Here is a 24,572-nt window from a genome sequence, read left to right as displayed (position 1 = left end):
AACTTTTCAGACTAGATTCTTTATTTAGCAATATGCATTTACATTTTTTTGTGTCTTTTGTGCTATGAGCCTGCTCTGCTATTATTTTATTCATTTTTGCTTTTAGTTATTTGCTAGGGATTGAAACTAGGGCTTCTTGTTCTCTTTTCAGTCCTTTTCATCAATGAGTAGAATTACTTTTATGAATGTGTGCAGGAGTTTATCTCTTCATGGAAGGTCCTGATTCCTTATAATTTCCACCTAATTTATTAATAATAAAACTGTTGTCCTTTGTCTATAGGTTGTTGTGTGTACATATAGCTTGCGGTTCATTTTGGTAAATGTCTGGATATATGATGGTTAGATTAAACTAAGACTTTAGCATTGTAAGAAAACATTGAATTGTCTGCCAGCGTGTAGGCTGCCCTTTTTTATTCCTATGAGCAATAAAAGGAGGAGGAAGACTATTTAATATTTTGGATCTGGAGGCCAACAGATTTTTTTTTCTCACTTCTTTAAGTAGATTTGTTTTGTTAGTTGTCCTTTTTTTTTTTTTAATATCTGAAGGGAAGAAATTTGGCAAATTTTCATCACGTTAAGTTTCTGAATTTGAGGTGAGGATTTTTGTTTTAGAATATGAAAGAGTCACAAAGTACCTATGAAAAGTTGGCAAATCTTAATTTTTGGGATTAGTGTGCTTGAATTTTCCTAATGGTTTGTACTTCAGTAGACTACTTAAAATATTTTATGACTTTCTTGAGATTCACTGAAGGGCAAAACTCTTTGCTAGTATTATGGAATTTGTTGTAGCATAAAGTCACCTAAATGATAAAACAAATAGGTCAGGCCCATGATAACCTAGTATAGGGAAACCTCCTAAGCCTTTGTCAGAGAGTCCTTTTCAAAAGGCCAGATTTGAGTAGAAAGTTAAAAAAATGAGTATAAATTAACAAACTGCTTGTGAAAAGATTGCAGGTAGACAGTGTATACTTGAAAGAACAAAAGACCAAAATAATAATGATAATGACTTGAGTCAGGCTTGCTTTACCGAAAATATGACTGGCTCATCTTTTATTGCTATTGTTCTAATTAGGTATACATGACATTAGAATGCATTTTGACCTATACAATGGAGTACAACTTCTCATTCTTCTCCTTGTACATGATGTAGAATTACATTAATCATGTAATCATATTTGTACATAGGGTACTAATGACTGATTTATTCTACTGTCCTTCCTACCCCCATATCTCCTCCTCTCTTTTCACTCCCCTCTGTCTAATCCAAAGTACCTGTATTCTTCCCTAGCCACTTGCCCCCCATTGTTAACATCTGCATATCAGAGAAAACATTTAGCTTTTGGTTCTTTGGGATTGGCTTATTTCTATTAGCATGATATTCTTTTGCTCCATCTGTTTACTGACAAATGCCATAATTTCATTCTTCTTTAAGACTGAGTAATATTCCATTGTGTATACGTACCACAGTTTCTTTATCTATTCATCTGTTGAAGGGCACCTCATTTAGTTCCATGACTTAGCTATTGTGAATTCAGTCTCTGTAAACATTGATGTGGCTGCATCACTGTAATATACCGATTTTAAGTCCCTTGGGAATAGACTGAAGAGTGTGATAGCTGGGTCAAATGGTTCTTCCATCCCAAGTTTTCTGAGCAATCTGCATACTGCTTTCCATAGAGGTTACACCAGTTTGCAAAGATTAACTCATCTTTAATGAAAAATTTGAACACAAAGTTTGGAAACTTTGCTACTGTGTCATTAATAGCCCAGTTTTTAGCAGCTAGTCTTTTGGTACTGTAATCTTACTGAGAAGCTATTATTTGGTTTGTATTATTATTATTATTGTTAACACTGTATTTATAAAGGTTTGGGTTTCAGCAATGCCTCTTTTGTCCATAGAGCATATGACAATTCTCTGTTCTGTGTGATGGGAACATTTGAAGAACAGGGAGAAATTAGGAACTACTGCATTGATTAAATATCTATTCTTTAAGATACTTGTATGTTGTAGATGTGCCTTAATCCTACTGATGGTACAGACTGATGAGTTAATTTAAAATGATTTTATTATAGAGTTCTAAATTGTACAATTAATTTTGAAAAAAGTATTATTATACTCTGCATCTTATTTTATATAGCAGAGAACTTAAAAATGGTGTAGCCATCACTACCATCCACCACTACCTTTTATCTGTAGAATTTATTCCATTCATCAAACTGATACTCCATAACCAGTGGTCATGTGGCACTCACTTATAACACTGACCTATAATCCCAGCAGTTTGGGAGGCTGAGACAGGAGGATGTTGAGTTCAAAGCCAGCATCAGCAACTTCGTGAGATCTGGTCTAAAAGTAAAATCTAAAAAGGACTGGAATGTGGCTTTGTTTTCAAGCACCCCTGGGTTTAGTTCCAGTACCAAATAATAATTATAATAGTAGTAATAATTATTTCACATTGCCTCTTTTACTGTCCCCTGGCAATCATTTCTACTCCAAGTACAATATATCTGTTTTGTTAGTAGCTTACTTTCTTTAATGTCTTAAAAGTTCATTCATGTTATATTATATGACAAGATTTCGTTTTTTAAGGCTGATTTATATTCCATTGCATGTTTTATTACCAGTTTGATAATCTCATCTCTCAGTGGGTGCTTCACTCTTGCAGTGTTGTTAAATATGCTGATGGGAGTATTTCTTCAAAACTCTGCTTTTAATTCTTTGAGAATTGCAGGATCATAGGGTACTTTTGTTTGTAATTTCTTGAGAAACTGCAGTACTACTTCTCTTAAGAATTGCATTATTTCATATTCACACCAGCTGGTATGAAGGGTTCTAGTTTCTCTGTATTCTTGCTGACAGTTGTTATTGTTTTCTTTTTGTGTGTGTTTTGAAATCTTTTTTAATTTGAAAGTTATATTTTGAATTATTTATGGATTCAGAAAAAGTGCATATATAATAGGTAACATGGGATGATCACCTACAATACATTTGTAGCATGTTAAATTAGGGTAAACATAAGTATGGCCTCAAACATTTTTATCAGTTCTTAATGGGGAAATTTTTAAAAATTCTTTGTGCTTGCTAACTTTTTGAAATGTATAGTACAGTATTGTTCTACACTGACCCTACTGTGTACTAGCAAACCAGAACTTCTTACTTATTTTAAAAAATATATTTTAAATTGTAAATGGACACAATACCTTTATTTATTTATTCATATGGGGTGCTAAGGATTGAACCACATATGCCTCACATGTGCCAGGCAAGCACCCTACCACTGAGCTAAAACCCCAGCCCAGAGCTTACTTTTAACAGTAATTTAGTGCCTTTTCTGTGCCACCCCCCTTTCTACCTTTTCCTGCCCCTGGTCACCACTGTTCTTTTCTCAGCTTTCTGAGGTCAACTTTTCTTATCCATTCATCTGTTAGATGCTTAGGCTGTTTCCATTTCTTGGCTATTGTGAATAGTGTTGGGGTAACATGGTAGTGCAGGTGTCTTTTTGCCATATGTATTGTGACAGCTTTTATTTGAAGTCTGTATTTTCTGATAGTAGTATAGCAAGCCCTCTTGTTTATGTGAAGTATTTTCTATTTCTTCACTTTAAAGCTGTACAGTTTGTTTCAATAGACTTGAAAAGTCTATTGTAGGATTCTTGTGTCTTATAGGGTAGGATAGTATTAATTCTTGCTTTATTATCAGTTCACCTGTGTGTTTTGACTGAAAAGGATTTACTGTTGTCATTTTGTTAACTTCTTTTCTGTAATTCTTATAATTCTTGTGGCTTTTTTGTTTTCTTTTGTTTCACTGTATTTATGTATGATCTATCAAAATGTATAAATGCAACCTACTGTCATGTACAACTAATAGAACATAAAAATTTAAAAAATTGTGACGAATTATGTGTGAACTAGTAGGGCATTGATATTGAACCATGCTTCATTTTAATCCTTCCTAAAAAACACAATTATGCAAAAATCATTGCATGTAGTTTTAGAGAAATGAGTTGATTTTTCAAAGCTATCATTGACTATCCTGACTTATAGTGAGCATAAACAATAATGCAGAAAACGGAGGCAGAATTCAAGAATTTCTTGAGAGAGAGAAATCATAGATACCGGTGATTTTTAGTAGGGTAGACTATAAAGTTATTTATAAGCTTCAGGTTTTTGTCCATTTTTTTCTCGAGTCCTATTATGGAAACATGATTATCTTTCTTTTTTTTCTTTTTTGTAGTGGGAACTGAACTCAAGTATACTCTACAAGTGAGCTACATCCTCAGCCCCTTTTACTTTGAGACAGGGTCTTGCTAAAAAGGCTTAATCTAGTCTCATACTTGTAATCATCCTGCCTTCACCTACCATTACAGAGGTGCACCACCACAACCCAGTTAATTGTCTTTTATCTAGATTTTTCACTTTTTTTTTTTTTTTTTTTTTTAAGAGCAGTCTGTGGGGCTGTGGATATAGCTCAGTTGGTAGGAGTGCCTTGCAAGCACAAGGCCCTGGCTTCAATCCCCAGCACCCGGGAAAAAAAAAAAAAAAAAAAGAGCAGTCTGTGTCTGATCTTTGTCTCAGTAGTGTTTATTATCACTCTTAACTTTTCTTTTGTGAATCTTACCAGTGAAAAAAAAAATTACGTGACTTAGTACTTAAGTAGGTAGCACATCTCTTTTGCTTTCTGCCTCTGTTTATTTGTGTGTAAAGGTAGATGATAATTCTACTTCATATATTTGTAGGAAGAAATAAATTCTTCACCAAATGCATGACTTCTAAAAAGTGCTGTTATTAAATTGGTTATTATTTCACCTGTGTATTTATCACATATATTTATTTCTTTGACTTTTCAGTTTATATTGTTTGCTTGCTTTCTGTTTATTTTCTTTCCCACTCCCTGTTTTTGAGGGGTGGGGTATAATGTTTTAGATACACAGATGACACAAATTATTTTCTTCCATACAGCCTGACTTTGAAATTTTGATTTTCTTTTTTTTTTTTGGAAGATAAATCTAGTTTTCAGCCTAATCAAACATTGGAATTACTTTGGAGATTTTTAAAGGCATACCAATTTCTGGGCTTGAGATCTTTTTATATTATATTTGAAATAGTCTGTCTAGAGCTTAAATAACAGCATTTTTAAAGGACCCTAAGAAATTGTTTTGTAGCATAAATTGAAAGATATAGGACAAAGGGAACATGGAATATAAAGGATTTAATGGTTGTTCACACAGCCTTTATTGCTATTTAGGTCACAAAGAATTCCCACAATAAAACTACTATCATTATAATTGTGTGGATTCCTAGAATATATTGTTGACTCCTTTAACGAACTAGTAATAGAACTTGTTTCCTTGGTAAAAAAAAATATGAATTAATTAAGGTTTATTAATTAAGGTTTATTAATTAATTAAGGTTTTATTAAAAAGTTTTAATAAAATTTTAGCTTTTTTCACTTGCCTCCTGTTTTTATAATCCTCTCTTACTGTAGAGACTCTGGTGATATTATACATGTTTAAAATGGGTTAATTTCTTATTTATCTTTTTAAAACTAAAAAGTTGTATCTTTTTCCCTCCTTCTACTTTTAGGTTATGAAATGGTCTCTGCAGGATGGTTTGTCCTTGAATTGGAGATTTTTAGGACTGGCATACGCTGGTACTTCATCTCCTATACATGGACTATAATTTCTTCTCTTAGGATAACTACGTAAACAGACAAAATAGCAAAGATATATTCTTTGATGAGTATGACAGCCACAACTCGTGGCTCTCCAGTGGGAGGGAATGACAGCCAGGGCCAAACTCCTGATGGACAGTCTCAGCCTCCCTTCCAGCAGAACCAGGTATGATCAAGGTTGTGTTATTTTGGGTATTAGGGAGTATTGAAACATTGGAACATGTTCTGAATAATTTGTAATCATAAAAGCTATAGTGATTTTCAATTGCACTTAAGAAAAAATTGACTATGGGCATGAGTTTATAACCCTGTTTTTCTGCCTCAAAAGACCTGTGTAAATTTGATCACAAAAGTATTCATTATAACTTTGATTAAAAGCATAAACTCAAATCAGCTATTTTTGTTCAGATCTCATCTTCATACCACCCTTAAAAGTAACCGCATGTCTGTAGCTAAGTACTAAACGTATACCTTAGTTTTCCTATTTCTAAAATAAGGATAGATGAATAATATTTGCAAAAGAATTAGCATAGATTATAGAATCAAAATTTTGTTTTGGCCTTGTTGGCAAAAATTTTTTCTTTTTCTGTCTCGAGTAGAAATATTAAGGATTGTATCCATAAGTAAAATATTTGTAAAAGGCTTAATATAATTTCATTTTTATTTCTAATATTGGTGATTTATCTTTACTAAGTTCTTCTGTGTTAATAGTTACTTGAAATTTTTAAAGAAATGTTTTGCTTTTTCTCCTATTTAACATTTTTATTCCTATTTTTATCTTTAATAGTTCATTCTTTCTGCTTGCTTTGAGTTTGGTTTGCTTTGTCTAATTTCTTGAGGTAGAATTTAATTGATTTTCAAATTTGTTTTTAAAGATGATTTTTTATAAGACCATAGATTTCATCAAACCACATCTCTCAATTTTGTATCCATTTGTTTTTATTACATTTTTTATTAAAATTTTCTAATTTGGAATATTTTTTTAAGACTTCTTTTAGATAAAACCCAAGTGTTTCATTTTCAGGGTTGAGGTTTTCTAATATATTTCTTTTGCCATTGATTTATAGGTCAGTTCCTCTTGATATACAGTCTTATGCTGTTATTACTGTGACAATTTGTTGAGCCTTGCTGTGAGATTTAGCATATATGATTCAATTTCATGAGTGTTTGAAAATTTTATATTAATGACATTCATTCATTGATGTCTTTAAACAATTTGCTATATATGCTTTTTTTAAAATACGTATTTAGTTGTTGGACACAATACCTTTATTTTATTTTTATGTGGTACTGAGGACCAAGACCCCACACATGGTAGGCAAGCACTCCACCACAACCCCAGCCCCATATATACTTTTTTGATGTGTTGTTTTGCTTAAAGTCTGCTTACCTTTTTTTTCCACATTTTTTTATTGGTACACCATAGTTGTACATACTGATGGGATTTGTTGTTACATGGTTGTACATGCACACAATACATGACAATATAATTTGACACAATCATTCATTAGCACTTCCCCCATTCCACTTCTTGGTGCCTTTTCTCTGTTGATCTTTCTTTGATCTTCATGAGATCCCTTCCACCTTTCTTTTTCTTTATCCTCTCTAGCTTCCACATATGACAGAAAATATACAACCTTAACCTTTTGAGTTTCTAGGTCCATCCTCTTTTCTACAAATGACATAATTGCATTTTTTTTTTTTTTTTTTTTTTAATGACTGAATGAAACTCCATCATATGGTAATACCACATTTTCTTTATCCATTCAACCATTGACAGACACCTAGGCTAGTTCCATAATGTGGCTATTGTGAATTGTGCTGCTATAAACTTAGGTATGCATGTATCACCACTGTAGAGAAATATTCCAAGAAGTGGTTTATGGTGGTTTTTGGTTCATATGTTAGTTCCATGCCTAGTCTTTTAAGGAAACTTACACTGATTTTCATAGTGGTTGTACTAATTTATAGTCCCACAACAATGCAAAAGTATTCTTTTTTCTCCACATCCTTTCCAGCATTTGTTATTTGTATTCTTGATGACTGCCATTTGGACTGATATGAGATGAAATCTCAGTGTTGTTTGGATTCACATTTCCCTAAATTACTAACAATTCTGAACATTTTTGAGAGTTGTCAGTTTAATTCATCTGCCTATTTATTAATTGAATTATTTGATTTTTTTGTATGAAGTTTGAGTTCTTCTATATTCTATAATCTTCTGTAAGAAGAGTAGCTATTAAAGATATTCTCCTATTCTGTAGATTCTATTTCCTTTGCTGTGCAGAGGCTTTTTAATTTGATACCATTGCATCCATTAACTCTTGGCATCATTTCCTGAGCTTTAGAATCCTGTAGAAAAAGTCATTGTGTGTGCCTATGTCCTGGAGTATTGACCATACATTTTCTTCTAGGATTTCAGTAGTTTCTGATTTAATTCCTAGTTCTCTGATCTTTATGTTGATTTTTGTGCAGGCCAAGAGATCAGGCTCAATTTTCATTCCTGTTCATGTAAATAACTAGTTCTTCTAGCACCATTTATTAAGAAATCTTTTCTCCAATGTATGGCACCTTTGTCAAGGATCAGATGACTATAGATGTGTGGGTTTGTCTGAGTTATCTTATTTTGCTTTAAGTCTGCTGACTTCCCCCTCCCCCCCTTTAACTAGCTGAGATCTCCTGGTAGTTGTGAACATGCCCATTTCATTTTGTTGTTCAGTCAGATAGATATTATTTTGAACATATAAAAATGTGATTAAATCAAAAATAAGTCTCTTTTCTTGGTGATTACCCATAAATGTTTATGAAGAGATCTATTAGGTTTTACTGAGTCTCCTACACTTAGTCTACCTTTCTTATATTAGTATAAATATATACCATGTTTCAGGGGAGGGGTGCTTTAATATTGTGTGGTATATCTTCTGTTCTTTGGGGCATTTTTTTAATGCACTCATTATTTTTGTTATTTTCTATTGCTAATACCTGCTTCCCATTTTAAATATTTAAGCTTTTTTTAATGGCAGTTTTAGGTTCACAGAAAAACAAACAGAAAATACAAAAACTTATATCCCTATGCCAGCCTGGAGCTTCCCCTGTCAAAGTAGAACATTTGTCAGAGTGATCGATTGTCACTTCATTATCACCCTAAGTCCATAGTTTCATCATATTTCACCTTGTATATTATGTATTTCTGAGTTTTGTCATATATCTAGTGAAATGGATCTGATTAATAGTATCATATGGTTTCTCTCTCTTTATTCTCCCTTATCCCTAATTCCTGTGAAACACTAATCTTACTATGTTCTGTAATTTGGCCTTTTTCAGAATGATATAGTTGTGATCATACAATATGTAGCCTTTCAGTTTATCCATTCACCTACTAAATGATATTTTGATATCCTCCCTGTTTTGACAGTTTCAAATAGTGCTGTTCTGGACCTATAATGTAGGGGTTTTTTTTGTGAAATTAATATTTTTCATATTTTTCATCTGATTGAATACTAGGTCATGACTGCTAGATCCTGTGATAAGAGCATGTTGAGGTTTTTTTTGTTTTTTTTGTTTTTTTTTTTTTAATTCCCAAACTGCCTTTCCAAAGTGTTTCTGATTTTGGCAGTTCTAATAGTTGTTGTAGTGATTTCTTTATTATTGGCATTTAGGTATAGCATGTTTTGTATAACATGATGTTGAGCATCTTTATAGTTTGTTTTCATATTTTTATGTTGTCTTTGGCGAAGAATTTGTTCAGCCCTTTTATTCATTTTTAAACAACAAAACAAGACTTGTTCACTAATTTTAAGATTTCTGTGTAAACCAGGTTGAGGCAGGAGAATTGCAAATTTGAAGTCAGCCTCAGCAACTTACTTTTTTTAAAAATAAACAAAAAGGTTTGGAGATGTAGCTAATTTGTAGAACATCACAGAATTCAATCCTTGGTACAGCAAAATAAGGCAAAATAGTTTTATGTATATTTTGGATAGTACTTTTTTGTAATTGCAAACATTTTATCCTGATTCATTAGTTGATTTTCTCATTCTGTAGACCACATCTTTCATATAGCATATATTTTTAATTTTCCTGGAGTCTATATTTTACACTAATTTGAATACTGTTGCTTTATAGTAAATCTTGAAGTGCAGAAGTGTTATACCTGATTTTACTTTTACCCTTTCAACATTGTATTAGTTTCTGTGTCACCATATAAATTTAAAAATTAGTTTGTTGATAATCCACAAAATAATTTGCTGGAATTTTGCCTGGGATTCCATTGAATTTAGAAGGTTGGGAAGAGCTAAATATTTTTTATGATAGTCGTCCAATCCATGAATATGGAAATTCCATTTCTTTAGTTCTTTGATTTATCAAAATGTTGTAGATTTCCTCATGTCTTTACATATTTTGTTAAATTTATAAATTTCACATTTTTTTTCAGGTCGCATTGTACATAGCATTGTGTTTTTAATTATAAACTTGTGTAGTTCACTTCTAAAATAATATTAGGTTTGACTTTATGAATTAATTAGGATCCTACATCCTTTGCTATAATCTCTTATTCCAATTACTGAGTTATTTTTGTTAATTCTTGGAGAATTTTTTCTTGTGGTTGGTCTTAGAAATTTTATAGTTTCTCAGCATTAAGTATGATGTTAGCTATAGTCTTTTTGTAGCTATTCTTTATCATGTTGAGAAAGTTGTGCTTTATTTATAATTTACTGGAAATATTTATCCTGACATTGGATTTGCCAGGTACTTTCTAGGCATCTGTTAGTGTCTGTTGTGTTTTTAGTTTGTCTGTTATGAATTACATTAATCGACTTTTATTTTTTGACACAATAAGTGCCTGGTTTATTAAAATTGTCATTAACAATATATGGTAGCATTTTATATTTAAATGATACCCAAAAGTAAAATCAACTTGATATACATTTCATAATAAAAAATGAGAGGGAATAAAAATTTCAGAAAAAATAGTTAAAATGGAAACATAATAAAAAACATTTAATATATATGATTTATCAATTTAAAATAAATATGTAGGACTGGGGAGATAACTCAGTTGGCAGAGTGCTTGCCTGTCAAGCGCAAGGCCCTGGGTTCGATCCCCAGCACCGCCGCAACAATCAATCAATCAATCAATCAATAAAACACCAACAAAAGTATTAATTTTCCTATTCAACAGAATTTATCTTCATTTTGTGGTTTATATTCCAGATGTAGAAAAATTAATTCTTTTGAACTAAAAGTAGTCATAATTTTATGTGTGTTCCAAAGTATCTTCAGTTTGGTTTTAAAGGGCTTCCTGTGAATTCATTTAACTTTAAGTAACACAAAATTTTTGTCCACTTACCCCAATTTTTATTTGCTACTGAAAATGATACTTCTTTGCAATATGGTAAACAATTTAAGATCAAATTTTGATTTTGTGTCATGTTTCACAACATTGTCATCCTTCTTGCATTAATCCCATCCTTCTTGCATTAATCCCACTTGTAGTTGAGAAGATGAATGATTATAATATTTAATCCCATCAGAAGGGCTTGCAATGAAGACTGATGTGTTATTTATTTCTGGAACTTTTCATTTTATATGTGAATCACTTGACTTTGAGAAACTGAAACCACAGAAGGCTACTATTGCTTGTAGTGTTTTCTAAGCTTCCTAAATCTTTTAAGTTTTTTTTTGTGATATTAACTTTCGCATATTTTCCACAATTTTCTCATTTGATTCTGTTTTTTTTCCTTCTGCTCTTCCTATTGCACATGTTGTACCTTTGGTAGTTATAGTTGTCCCAGGTGTTTAGACATTTTTACTCAATCTTTTTTCATCTGCTTTTTAGTATTGGAAGTTCAGCCCATAAAAGGGATCCTTCATCCTGTTATAGTACTACTTATCTCTAGCATTTGATTTTGATTCTTTTTTAGAATTTCTCTTCTTACATTCAACATTTGTTCTCTCATGTTGTCTACTTTATCCATTAGATGCCTTAGCTTGTTGATGGTAGTTATTTCAAATTCCCATTCTGATAAATCTTAACTTCCCTGCCATTTTGAGACTGATTTTGATGTTGCTGTGTCTCTTTAAACTATTTTTTGTCCTTCAGTATGATTAAAAAGTGACACAATATAATGTATAAAAAGGAACTTTGGTAACAAAACCTTTAAGATTCTAGTAATAGATTTGTGGGGAAGGGGAACCAATACCATGATTACTCTCAGTATTTTAGTAAGCCTGGTGCTGTTCCAGATTCCCTACCCCAAGTGCAACATGATGACTATGTGTAGTGAGAATTGGGAATTTTCTGTTTCTCTCGTGAAATTTTAAGAGTTGTGTATTTCCCTGCACCCAGGTCAGTTAGGGTCTGACCAAACCTAAGGAACCTTAGAAGGTTCATTTCTCTGGAGGTCAAACTTGCTAAGAACAGAATGTTTTTCATGTTACTAAATGTCTGCATATACATCCATTTCCTGGAAATGAGAGGATTTTTCTTTACTTATTTCACGGTGAGAATTCAGTTGGACTCCTGGAGTAAATTATGTACAGGCTTATCTGGATACCCTATGAGATTTTTGTTTTCGTTTTTTGCATAACCTGAGATTGACCCCAAGGGCTTAAGTATCCACTGCCCTTTACCACTGAGTTCCAACACCAGGCCTTCTTCAGTCCTTTAATCTCAAATCCTTTAACCTCAAGATTTACAGAGGCTCAGATTTTGTTCAGAATGTTCTGTTTCTTCCTAACATAGTATAGGTTGTATATTTCTAGACATTTCTTCTTCCATCTAGGTTATCCAATTTTGTTGGGCTATAGCAACTTGTTACATACTTACCTACTTTTTACTGCTGAATAGTTCATTGGTGCATAAATGTAGCATAGTTTACTTGTCCCTTTGCCTATAAAAGAACATTTGAGTGATTAAACAATTCATACTATCAAAAAGCATCATTGAAAAAGAAATAGATAACTTGAGTAAAGGAAACTTAACTAGAACACTTTCAAAACTTGTCAATTAAAAAAAAAAAGATCAGATTCCTTTATAGGGAAACTCAAAATATTTGAGAAGCAAAGGTGCTTCTGCGTTATCTCCTGCAGACACATTTCAATTTGCTGTTTTTTAAAAAATAATATTTATAAAAGGATAACTTGTTCTTACGTTGAAAATTTTGGTTTCTCCAACAGTGAAATATTAATTCATGCAGTTGCTTTTGTTGTTGTCAGTTGCTTTTCCTTCTGGATTTCTGAAGCAGATCACTGACAGAGAACAAAGTTATGTCCAAAGAAACCTGTAATCCACAGTTTAGAAATTTGGTTTAAAAATTTGTGGTTATTATTAAGGGATGTAGATTTTTGAAGGGAACTTGTTATAAATCTACCAAAGTAAAATGAATAAAAATAAGTATGTGCCTACAGAATAAATTGAGTAAGCTCTTTAGTAAAACTCAATAATAAATGAAAATAAATTGAAAAGAGATACTACAAACTGGTGAAATAAAGTTTTGGTTTCGTTTTGTTTGGGAGATGCTGTGGACAAAACCCACATATTTATATTTATATTTGCAGGCTATTAACTTTTGGTCTATAATGCTCTGCCCCCAGGAATATTTATACTATCAATTTAATGTTTATATTTTTAAGATTCCATTCTTAAGAAGACAAAATTGATATTCTGAGAAATTTGTTATTAAGAAGGATAATTACAGTTGTGTTTATATCATCAGCAGTCATTACAAAAAAAATGTTCTCTAATTTTAATTTGATTAGTTCATATAGAGCTACATAGCCATTCTTAATTATGTGGAAAAATGCTTTCATGATGACCAGAAATAGGTAGGGGATGGGGAGTCATTGTGCTGTCCCATTTTTATTGTACATTTAGAAAGACATATTAGACTATTAAAAATAGGTAATATTTTACTTAATCTGTGATGGTATCTGAATTGTTCAGTGTTGTACCTGTGTTATAGAAATTAAGTATGGGATATTTAACTTTAATTAAGATTTCATCACATGATTATTCCAATGAGAATTCCCCAGCAACTCCTCCAGATGAACAAGGTCAAGGTGATGCTCCACCACAGCATGAAGAGGAGGAACCTATATTTCCACATACTGACCTAGCAAAGTTGGATGACATGATCAACAGGTGCATTTGTTTCAATATTTTTGATAATGAATGTATGGGAAGCACAAACTACTTGCTATTAGTTTTGCAACCAGAATTAAATAAGAAAAAGAAGTATGGACAGCATTCAAAAAGTCTTGGCTATCCTAATAGAGTTAATGTTTTAATTATAGCCAAATACATTATAACTCATTGTTCTTCAAGCAGACATTCCTATGAATTTTAAAAACTGAAAGATAATGACAATGAGTAAATTAAATTTGAGGCACAACATGACCCTTTTGGTGTTTCTGGAGGGGTGTGGTACCACAGCTTATTCACACGATAGTGCCTTAAAAATTCCACGTGTATATAAAATGAATGTCTCAATTCCACAAAGGAAATAATTTTGTCAGCTTGTTTTTTTTTTAATTTTTGAATGTAATATAGTTTTTTCTTTCATAGTAACATAGTGTTTGATTAGTGCTAAATCTATAAAACATCTTCTTGTTTTACAATAATTCTTAGGCCTCGATGGGTGGTTCCTGTTTTGCCTAAAGGGGAATTAGAAGTGCTTTTAGAAGCTGCTATTGATCTTAGCAAAAAAGGTGAGTTTTAGGTGTTACATTATTCATAACATGTACTATTGTATGTACTTCAATGTTGTATTCAAAAACTTTGCTTTTTTTATTATAAAGTTATAATTTATTTGTCACCTATGGTATATCACTAAACTTTCTGTAAAGACTTTTTTTTCACATGTATGTACTGTAGTCACTTACCAGGAGAAAGAATTGAGAAAACCTTTAGAGAGCCCTTAGATGATTTTTTTTTTTCTAATTTTTTATTTTTTATTTTTATGGTCCCAGTACTTGGCATTGAAGCCAGGTCTCATGATGCATAATGTATAGGCAGTATGCCACTGAGCTATATCCCCAGACCCCAAAAATCTCAACTTTTTAAATTTTTATGTAGAATTCTATAATATTTTTATATTTTTACAAAGATGATTTATTGTTCCATAAATTTTCAAAGGGGTCATTATACTCACAATTAAAACATTTTCCAGAATGTAGTGGTTTTTTAAAACCTGTTATGTGAATTAATATGTATTAAAGATTATTTTAGTTTAAAACTGCTAGTTATGGGATGGTTGTTGGATTCATGTGTCTTCATTGACTTTTGCATTTAAGAAGTTGGAAAAAATGTTAATTTGCAAATAGTTTCAGCAAAAATTATTTAAACCTGACTTTTAAGTGACTTTCTGGAATGCTAGTTAATCAAAGGACATGTTCTAGTAGAGAACCCATACATTTTTTGGTGAGAATTGCTGTTTCACTAGTATTGCATTTGTATGTTTGATAAATTATATGAACATTCATCTATGTTCTTTTATATCCAAAGAAAAAAGGTTTCTATCATTTTTTCAAAAAGGAAAAAAAGAAAACATTTTAAAAGAAAACCCAAATTTTCCTTAAAATCAGCTAAAGAAAAAGAAAAAAAAAGTGATATTTTTTATTGTTGACCAGAAGTAAAAGCTATTTTTGGAAGGACCATTTTTTGATGACTTTTTCTAATATTAGGTATTTTTTTAACCAGATAACCAATTTTGTAATATTCTTTACTCTTTTAAAGCCTTAAAGGCTAAAAGAAAGGTCAGTAATATTTTATTTTCTACATTATTTAACCATGACTTGAAATGGATTATCAAAAGTATATCAATGTCATTTTTTAAAAATATTTTTAATCTTTGGGGTGTTTCTTGAAGTCCATATGTTGCTAAGTTTGACTCCAGCAAAGTTAAATGATATTATTTTAACTAATAATTATATTTCAGTCATTTAGGTAGTTATGTTTATTATTTTTATTGTCTTGGTACAGAGAATTAAACTATGGGCACTTTACCACTCAGTTGCCCAAGTCCTTATGAGACTAGCCTAGCATTACTATCCTCCTGCCTTAGCCTCTGGAGGTTTTGAACCACATGTGTGCCCCTGTGCCCTGCCTATATTTTACTTTTGATCTTACAAAAATTGTGACCTATAAAAATATTTTACCTGATTAGAAATGTTTCTTATCACTCAGATTTATTTTGCTGATGTGTGCTTGAATTTAACAAGTATTGAGGACTTAAGTCCTAGGTCCTAAATAATAAAAGATCAATAGAAACTGTAAATGGTACTTACTTTTCTTTAATTAGATGAACTTAAAAAGAAGTAAAGAAGTCATCTCTTAAATCATTTTGATTATCCACAAGTAACCTTTTTTTTATGTTATCATTTTGAAGCATCTTTGGTTAGTCATACTACCTAATTTCATGCAGTCTTACACAATTCACTAACTGTGATATTTCTTTTTCTAAATGCATTTCCTCCTTTTTAATAAATCTCATGATAATGTGGTACCTCATTTCAAAAGCTATAATGCTCTTTGGGAATTGGAAGCCATACCAGTTTCTAACAATTTATTATGTTTAGTCATGTAATTGGCCAGAGAAATGTTTTCTTTACATTAAATGTACTTTAATTTTTTAACTTTTTCTTAGGCCTTGATGTTAAAAGTGAAGCTTGTCAGCGTTTCTTTCGAGATGGACTAACAGTATCTTTCAGTAAAATCCTTATGGATGAGGCAGTGAGTGGATGGAAGTTTGAAATTCATGTGAGTCTTGTACATGATTTTTGAGATTCAGATTTATATGGTGATTCCTGTGGAAAATTAATATAACTGTTGACATCTGTTGAATCATACATTTTTATACTTGATAGACATAATCTCCTGATATGCATGACACAATTGAAAGAACAGTCTGTTAGAATGAACTTGGAATTTTGAGTTAGATACCTTGTTTAAACTGTCATCTGGAATTCCAAATGCCTTGTCACCTTATGTACAACACAGTAAGTTTTATTAGAATAAATAATGGTATAGATGTAAGCCATGCAGTAGAAGGAATATCCAAAATGGAAAAATAGCAGACTCTTACTATAGCTAGGACCCTATAATTACGTTGCAAATGTAACTCAGTATGCAGAAATGCCAGTCAAGAAAATTTCAAAGTAGCAAGTTGGCACTTGGTAAAAAGGGAAAAAATAATCTCTCCTAGAAATTTAGATCACAAACCAGTGCTCACACAAGTTTTTAGTATGGATGGAAGCTACAGTTTTATATCAAAAATGTGAAATAAAATTTAAGTGTTCTTAGATTGGTAGTATCTTTAAGTGACTATCCACTAGAACTACAAGTGCTAAAGTATTGCTTTCTGTCTACAGCAGGTATAATTCAGATTACCATAGATTATGAGGTATCGTCGCATTTCAGACCTTTAAAGATGAAAAATGTTTTTTAATGAATTGATGTGATTATTTCAGATCTGATCCTTACTTAGAAAACAGTGAATCAAAAGTTATGAAATATACAAATATATTATTTCATTCCGTAAACTTTAACTTGAACATTTTTTCTACAAATGGCCATGGCTACCATATAAATACAAACTTTCTCAAGTTGACGTGTAACTTCTAAGATGTAGAAATAAAATGATCTATGACTTCTAAATTGAGAGTTGTTACAGATTTTCTTTATCATGAATAATTAACAACTTTAAATGTTTAGATTTTGGAATTATTTCCTTTAGAAAATAAATTTCAGGAAGAGGTGATACTGCTTATAACCTGTAACCTATGAAAATAAAGTAGTTGTAGATAAGCTATGTTGCATGTTGGAATTATAACGTTTTACAGAAAACCATTAAAATTAGGTGTAAAATTTTTTAATAAAGTAAATGTTTATTTTTACCTTATCATTTTGATCATAGTATTAGTACAGTTAAGTAGAATTCAGATGATTAGTACAGAAGTCGAAGAAAGACGATTAACTAGAATATTTCTGTGGTTAAAATGCAAAGTGGTCTTATAATCATCTTATCTCCCTTTTCTTCCACTACTTAACAGAGGTGTATTATTAACAATACCCATCGCCTAGTGGAGCTTTGTGTTGCCAAGTTGTCCCAAGACTGGTTTCCACTTCTAGAACTTCTTGCCCTGGCTTTAAATCCTCATTGCAAATTTCATGTCTACAATGGTACACGTCCATGTGAATCAGTTTCCTCAAGTGTTCAGTTGCCTGAAGATGAACTCTTTGCCCATTCTCCAGATCCACGATCACCAAAAGTATGTTGGTTTGTTTTTTGTTTTGTTTCATTTTGTTTTTAAATTTAAATATTAAAAACTTTTTTATACTTGCCATGGACCATTAGTGAAAAAACTTCCATTAACATAATGAAACAGGCAAAACATAACCTTGTTTTATTAGGTTTCTGCTTTAAAATATGCTATTTGATTTGTTTGAACTAGCCTTGAACTTTTTTTTTTTTTTTTCTTTTGGGGGGGGTTGCTGGGGATCGAACCAAGTACAAGACAAGCACTCTACCAGCTGAGCTATCTCCCCAGCCCCCTAGCATTGAATTCTTGATCAGTAGCTGTAACTCATGCTGAAAAAGCATATTATGTTTTAAGTATTGTTAAGTTGATGAATAGTCTATATTTCTGCAAGAGAAGTGATTCACTATTTTGTTATTGAACTATTTCCACTAATTTTATAAGAATATGATAGCAAACTTTGACTCTTATGTTCACTGTGTTTTGTGTATGTTGATGTGCATTTTCAAAGAGCAGGAAACATTTATTTATTCAATGTAATAAATTAGTGACATATGCCAGGCACCATGGCCCACACTTTCACTTAATCCCAGCAGTTTGGGAGGCCAAGGCAGGAGGATCTCAAATCCAAAGCCAGCTGCAGCAGCTGGCAAAGTGCAGAGCAACTCAGTAAGACCCTGTCTTCAAATTTTAAAAATACAAAAAAAGTAGGACTAGGAATATGTCTTAGTGACTGAGTGCCCTGAGTTCAATCTCCAGTGCCAAAAATAAAAATAAATTTAAAAATTTTTTAAATAATACTTTGGTGAGGTATAAAATATTTTACCATTTTTGCCAGGCATGGTGATGCAAGCCAGTCCTAGCAGTTTGGGAGGCTGAGTCAGGAGGATCACAAGTTCAAAGCCAGCCTTAGCAACTTAGCAAGACCCTGTCTTAAAATTAAAAATGATAAAGGGCGGGGAATGCGGCTCAGTGGTTAAGCACCCTTGGGTTTTTTTGTTTGTTTGTTTTTAATCCCTGGTATTAAAAATAGAATACTGGTTTCCTTTAATGACTTACCATTAGGCATTTCTTAAAATGCATTTGATTTCTTAGGAGTAAATCTTAGTAAATCATCTGAATGTTGGGTTAATCTATCCTGACTTCAGATGGAAGATAAGTCTTCTTTATATTAACCAAAATTATAACTTATTTCAAGGAAGTAGAGTGAAATGTAGAAACTGTTTTATATCAAAAAAAATTTAAGGAAAATAGCCAAACCACTAAACTAGACAGCACGAGTATGGAAGAGGCTTCCAAGTTTGTAAATGTTCCCTATGATGTCTCAGTGATTAAAATGTCACTTTTAGTGACTTTTAGTGTCTCAAAACCATTTTGACTAGATTAACTTTAGTTACAAACATTAGAACAATTGCACACACCTATGCACACAAATAGAAGCCATAAAGGAAAACAAAATGATACAGAATCCCTTTAAAGAAACAGAGATCGTCTTTCCTTTCAATTCTGAAAACCTTTCTTTTTCTTGTGTAATTTCCATAACTAAGAAGTTCACTATTATTTGACTAACATAGTGAAAAAGTAGGCACTTAATCATACAGAAAAATGCTTTTTTTAAATTTTTTTTAATTTGTCCTAATTTGTACATGACAGAATGAATTTATACATTTTGATGGCTCATACTTAAATGAAAATGCTTTTTTTAATCTTCTACTTTTGAAAATGTTAACTATGAACTTTTAAAATATGATCATTATTTTTGGTAGTTTCTTCATTCCTATTTAGCGTTTTTATTATCAAGGGTTGAGTTTTGTCATTTGCTTTTTCTTTATCAATTGAGATTATTAGACTTTTATTTTTTTTTCATTCTCTTAATGTGATACATCACACTGGTAGTTGTATGTTGGCGTATCCTTACATTCAGGGAGAAAATCCCACTTGGTTCGATATGCAGTCATATTATTGTGCTTTAAATTGTGGTACTAGCAATGTTTTTAAGAATTTGATATCAGTATGCATAAGAGAAATTAGTCTATATTTGTAGTGTTCTTTATATCAAGGTTATACTTAACATTGAGCATGAGTGAATATTCAGTTTTTCAGAAGAGAATGTTAAGGACTGTTGTCAGTTCTTTACATTTACAGTAGAATTTGCTAGTGAAGACCTCTGGTCTGATTATTGATTTCATGGCCATCCTAGTAATGGATCTGTTCAGATGATCTGTTTCTTCATTAATCAGACTTGGTGTAAGTTCTGTGTTTCTAAAAGTTTCTTCTTCCCAGCTAGGTTACCCAGCTTTATTGAATACAGTGGCCCATGGTACTATGTAGTAATTCTTTTTATTTCCATAGATTCTCTAGTAGTATCCCTTCTCAATTTCTGAAACTAATTATTTGAATCTCCTCCCTTTTTCTTAGATAAAAATTTGACCATTTTTCTCTCAATTTTTTTCTGCATTGCTTTTCTGTTCTCTTTGTCTCTTTTCTTTTTTTCTGCCAACCTGTTACTTTTAGTGTAAGTTTCTTAAAGTGTAAAGTTCAGTTAGTTGCTCATTCAGGATTTTTATTTTAAAAGCATGTTTATGTCTCAACTTTTCACACTCTTTGCTGCATTCCATAAGTTTTAATAAACTGTTTTCATTTTTACTTCCTTCAAATGTCTTAATTTCTGTGTACTTTCCATTTACCTATGTATTGTTTAAGATGTGTCATTTCAATTTCTTCTTATCTGTAGATTTGCCAGTTTTCCTCCTACTCATGATTTGTTTCCTTCTGTTATGTTCTGAATAAATATATTCTGTGACTTCAGTTTTCTTAATTTTATCAAGACCTTCAGGTTTGGTCTGTAGCTAAGAAGTAAAGCACTTAATTAGCTTGTACTAGGTCATAGGTCTAACCTCCAGTGCCATAAAAAAGCAAAAACAAGTTTATTAACATTTCTTCTGTGGCACAGTGTATTCTGAGGATGAACCTGGTGAGAATCTATATTCTTTCTGCTGTAGATTGATAGTATTCTGGGTTGATCTACCTGTCAATGAAATGTAGGTATTAAAGGCTCTGACTATTAAAAATAGAATAGTTTCTCTCTTCATTTTGCCATTTTTTATTTCTTATATTTAGTAAATCTGAATTTTGGCCGCATGTTTTAGTTTATTTTCTGGGATACTAACATCTGAGACTGCATGAATTTTAAAGAAAAGAGATTTATTTTGGCTTATGGTTCTGGAATGTCTTGGAATGACTACATCTGGTGAACACCTTCTGCTTGGTCACTGTAATATCAAATTGTCATTTGTTCCTTTTTTGACATTCTAAATACTTAATTCTTCTGCCCCTGCATGGTTCCTGCTAGAAATTGTTATTTTATAAGAGTACATTATGAAAAACAATGAAAAAATTGTTTCTTGTTGCTCTCTTGATTCTTTTTCTTTAGTTGGCTTGATCATTATGCATCTTGTTGTAAATCTTCGGTGTGTCCTCTCTGGAGTTCGTGGTACTTGTCTGTGTGTGTGTACATCCTTTGTCTTTTCTCAAATCTATCAGGGTTTTTACCATTTAATTTTTAACATTTAAGCTGTGCCTCTTTCTTTTCTTTTACCTTCTAAGCTTCTCTAAATGGTTATTTTCCTCTTTGAGATGTTTGGTAAATTTCTTGTTATCTGTTCATTTTACTCATTCTATTTCTTTTTTGCTCTTTAGCCTCAGTGATTTCTCAAATGATCTGTCTTTAATTTCTAATTGCTCAAGTTTTCTATTGAATACAATGGTTGAATTTGAATTCAGCAACAATACTTTTGTCTGCAGAATTTGTTTGGTTCCCTCTGATTTCTTGTCACTTTCCCTGATTATCTTTAGTTTTTTGGCTGTTTACCAAAAACAGCTTTGAGAATATAGCTTTGAGAATATCTGACATTTAAAGTCTTTGTCAAATAAATCTGTTACCTATTAGACATTTAACTTTGTTTAGTGCAGGGAAAACCTTTTGAATCACCCCAGAGTGAAAACTCAAGACGTTCTTCAACCGTTTTTGCCTTGTGTCTTGAGCCTTTGCACATGCTATTTTTCCTGTGTCACCCATATGCACGGCTGTTTTAAATTTTGTAATTTCTATTGGAGCCCACCTCTATTTGTTCTTTGATCTTTGCACCTTGACTTTTATATTTGTCAGTTTGTACATTGTCCAGTGTTCTGGAGATTTATTTTTTGGGGTTTTCATGAATAGATTCTCCTTGCCTATTTTTTTGTAGCTGACCTTGTATCAGAAGCAAAGACAGGTTGCTCAGGCAGCCCACAGGTTAGAATGTTGCAAATTTAGTCACCACTTTCTGCAAAATCTGCCCTTGCAGAAAGTGGGGGAAACAAGATGGAGTTAAAAAATATTGCCTGTTCCTTTTGAATGTGGCTTTTTTTAACCTTTTTTTTTTTTTTTTTTTTTTTTTTTTGGTTGCCATACATTTTTTACTAATAACTAGAATTCTTAGATATTTTTTACAGGAGTAATGAGGGTTGGGAGTTTCCTAATCTTGTCTTTTACTGATGATCCACTGTTTTGGCTTTTCAAAACTAAATTAAAAGGTAGGAAATTATTAGAGTGAATTCATTCAAAAGGTAATTGATTTAACTAAGAGTTTTTTTTTTTAATCTTATTTGAATTTACATCATATCAAGCTTACCTTAAGTTATATCACTTGTATTCTTTAAATGTTTCTTTTATGTATTTTCCATATATCCTAAATACATTTTTGTTTTAAATGTAGGTATTATTTGCTCTTAAGATTGTTAGTAATATAACCTGTGTTCCCTCTCCTCCTTATTTTTGTTGGATTCCTTCTCCCTATTTTTTCAGCAAAAAAACAATCAACTTTTTACAAGTCAGGATTTAAAAGTCTTGTAGTCATATTTCTTAATTCTTGAGTCTTCTTTTAGTTTATTAATTTTTAAATTTATTTTGCATCTTAAAAAATTCAGATACCTAAGCTGCTTAATTAATAGCCCACAGATGCATTAGATTCAAATACCAATTTCGCCTGTATGAACTCTCTGCAATTTTTTTCCGCTACTTCTGACTCACAGGATGCAGGGACAGAATAATAAGGTTAAGATTTTATAAATATGTGTACTACCATATTATAAATTTTTGAGTCTTTATTAAAGATAATTTTTATAATTGATTTATTAAATTGTCTTTCTGATTAGTTTCAAACATGTATTTCAGGTAGTAACTTTATAAGAAGGAATTTAACTCTTACTAACTTTGTTACAGGGTTGGCTAGTGGATCTCATTAATAAATTTGGCACAATAAATGGTTTCCAGATATTGCATGATCGTTTTATTAATGGATCTGCTTTAAACGTTCAAATAATTGCAGCTCTTATTAAGTAAGTTGTATTTTGAAACATTTTTAATATATTACATAAGTTCCTAGGAAATTACTAAGTTTCAGTTTTCTAAGTGGGATATCTTCAAATTTTAGAATGTAATTTGCTTTTTTTAAACTAAAGAAATTAAAGTTTTGTGTCTTCCTTATTTCAGACCATTTGGACAGTGTTATGAATTTCTTAGTCAACATACATTGAAAAAATACTTCATTCCAGTTATAGAAATAGTTCCCCAGTTATTAGAAAATTTAACTGATGAAGAACTGAAAAAAGAAGCAAAGAATGAAGCAAAAAATGATGCCCTTTCAATGATTATTAAATCTCTGAAGAATTTAGCTTCAAGGATTCCAGGACAAGAAGAAACTGTAAAACATTTAGAAATTTTTAGGTTAAAAATGATACTTAGGTAAGATTTTTCCTGCCTTAAGTAATTATTTTTGTGAACTCTTAGAATGATACTTATTCCAAACTTCTCTTATAGATTATTACAGATTTCTTCTTTTAATGGAAAGATGAATGCATTGAATGAAATAAATAAGGTGATATCTAGTGTATCATATTACACACATCGACATGGTAATTCTGAGGAGGAAGAGTGGCTGACAGCTGATCGAATGGCAGTAAGCTTCTCTGAATTCTTCTATAAATTAGAATCTGTTTACAGAAAACTAGATTGTTATCTAATACTGTTCAGGTGAACAAAAGCAAAACTGAGTAATTTATGACCACTGATTAGTCTTTTAGAAATGTTAGGGGTAATTATGTATTTGATAGACATAATCATTGCTGAATATGGGTATTTCTGATAAGTTTGTGTGTAGTTGTTTAGTTGAATTGAAATAGAGATGAACTTCAATGGTTTGAGTAGATCCAGAATGAATGAATTGTCTGGCAATGAATTCCCAATTCAGAGTTCTAAAATTCAGATTTTAATTACTAAATAAATCTCCATGGATTAGTATTTTATCTTGATTTTAAGAAGTTAATTTCATTTTTAACTTTATTTTTAAGATCATTTTACTTTAACATTGAAAACAGCCATTTAACATTTTATATTTTAATTTTTTTAAAATGAATAGTGAATATACAATCTATTTTTGTGTATCTATGTCATGTGCCAATGCCATAGATTCAATTATGAAGAATAAAATTTACCATAAAGGAGTTTTCAGTTAACAGGGTGAATGATAAGAATGTGCTAAAAGGCATTTAGGTGATAATTGAGAAATTAGTATCTAACTTAGCAAGGCTCTGATACAGTGAGGTT

The 24,572-nt window shown here is 31.5% G+C and overlaps 1 protein-coding gene across 13 annotated transcripts in view; it reads left to right on the top strand.

Moving 5' to 3' along the window:
- Positions 1–24,572, top strand: part of LOC306652045 (ubiquitin carboxyl-terminal hydrolase 9X-like) — a 134,702-nt gene that overhangs the window by 10,516 nt on the left and 99,614 nt on the right. For 9 of the 13 annotated variants that reach the window (XM_079125100.1, XM_079125105.1, XM_079125103.1 and 6 more), the window contains 8 exons: positions 5,584–5,837; positions 13,666–13,811; positions 14,298–14,377; positions 16,315–16,427; positions 17,720–17,938; positions 23,190–23,305; positions 23,460–23,711; positions 23,787–23,925. In XM_079125100.1, the coding sequence (XP_078981226.1) occupies positions 5,736–5,837; positions 13,666–13,811; positions 14,298–14,377; positions 16,315–16,427; positions 17,720–17,938; positions 23,190–23,305; positions 23,460–23,711; positions 23,787–23,925 (1,167 nt within the window). In that variant the 5' untranslated portion in view covers positions 5,584–5,735. The remainder of the gene's footprint in view (positions 1–5,583; positions 5,838–13,665; positions 13,812–14,297; positions 14,378–16,314; positions 16,428–17,719; positions 17,939–23,189; positions 23,306–23,459; positions 23,712–23,786; positions 23,926–24,572) is intronic. The other 4 variants (XM_079125104.1, XM_079125102.1, XM_079125097.1 and 1 more) reach the window with 3 other exon arrangements.

This window comes from Sciurus vulgaris (assembly GCF_902686455.1).
Source record: "Sciurus vulgaris genome assembly, chromosome: Y".
Taxonomy (NCBI): domain Eukaryota; kingdom Metazoa; phylum Chordata; class Mammalia; order Rodentia; family Sciuridae; genus Sciurus; species Sciurus vulgaris.
Note: the sequence above shows the minus strand (reverse complement) of the source record. Positions and strands in the feature narration are given on the sequence as shown.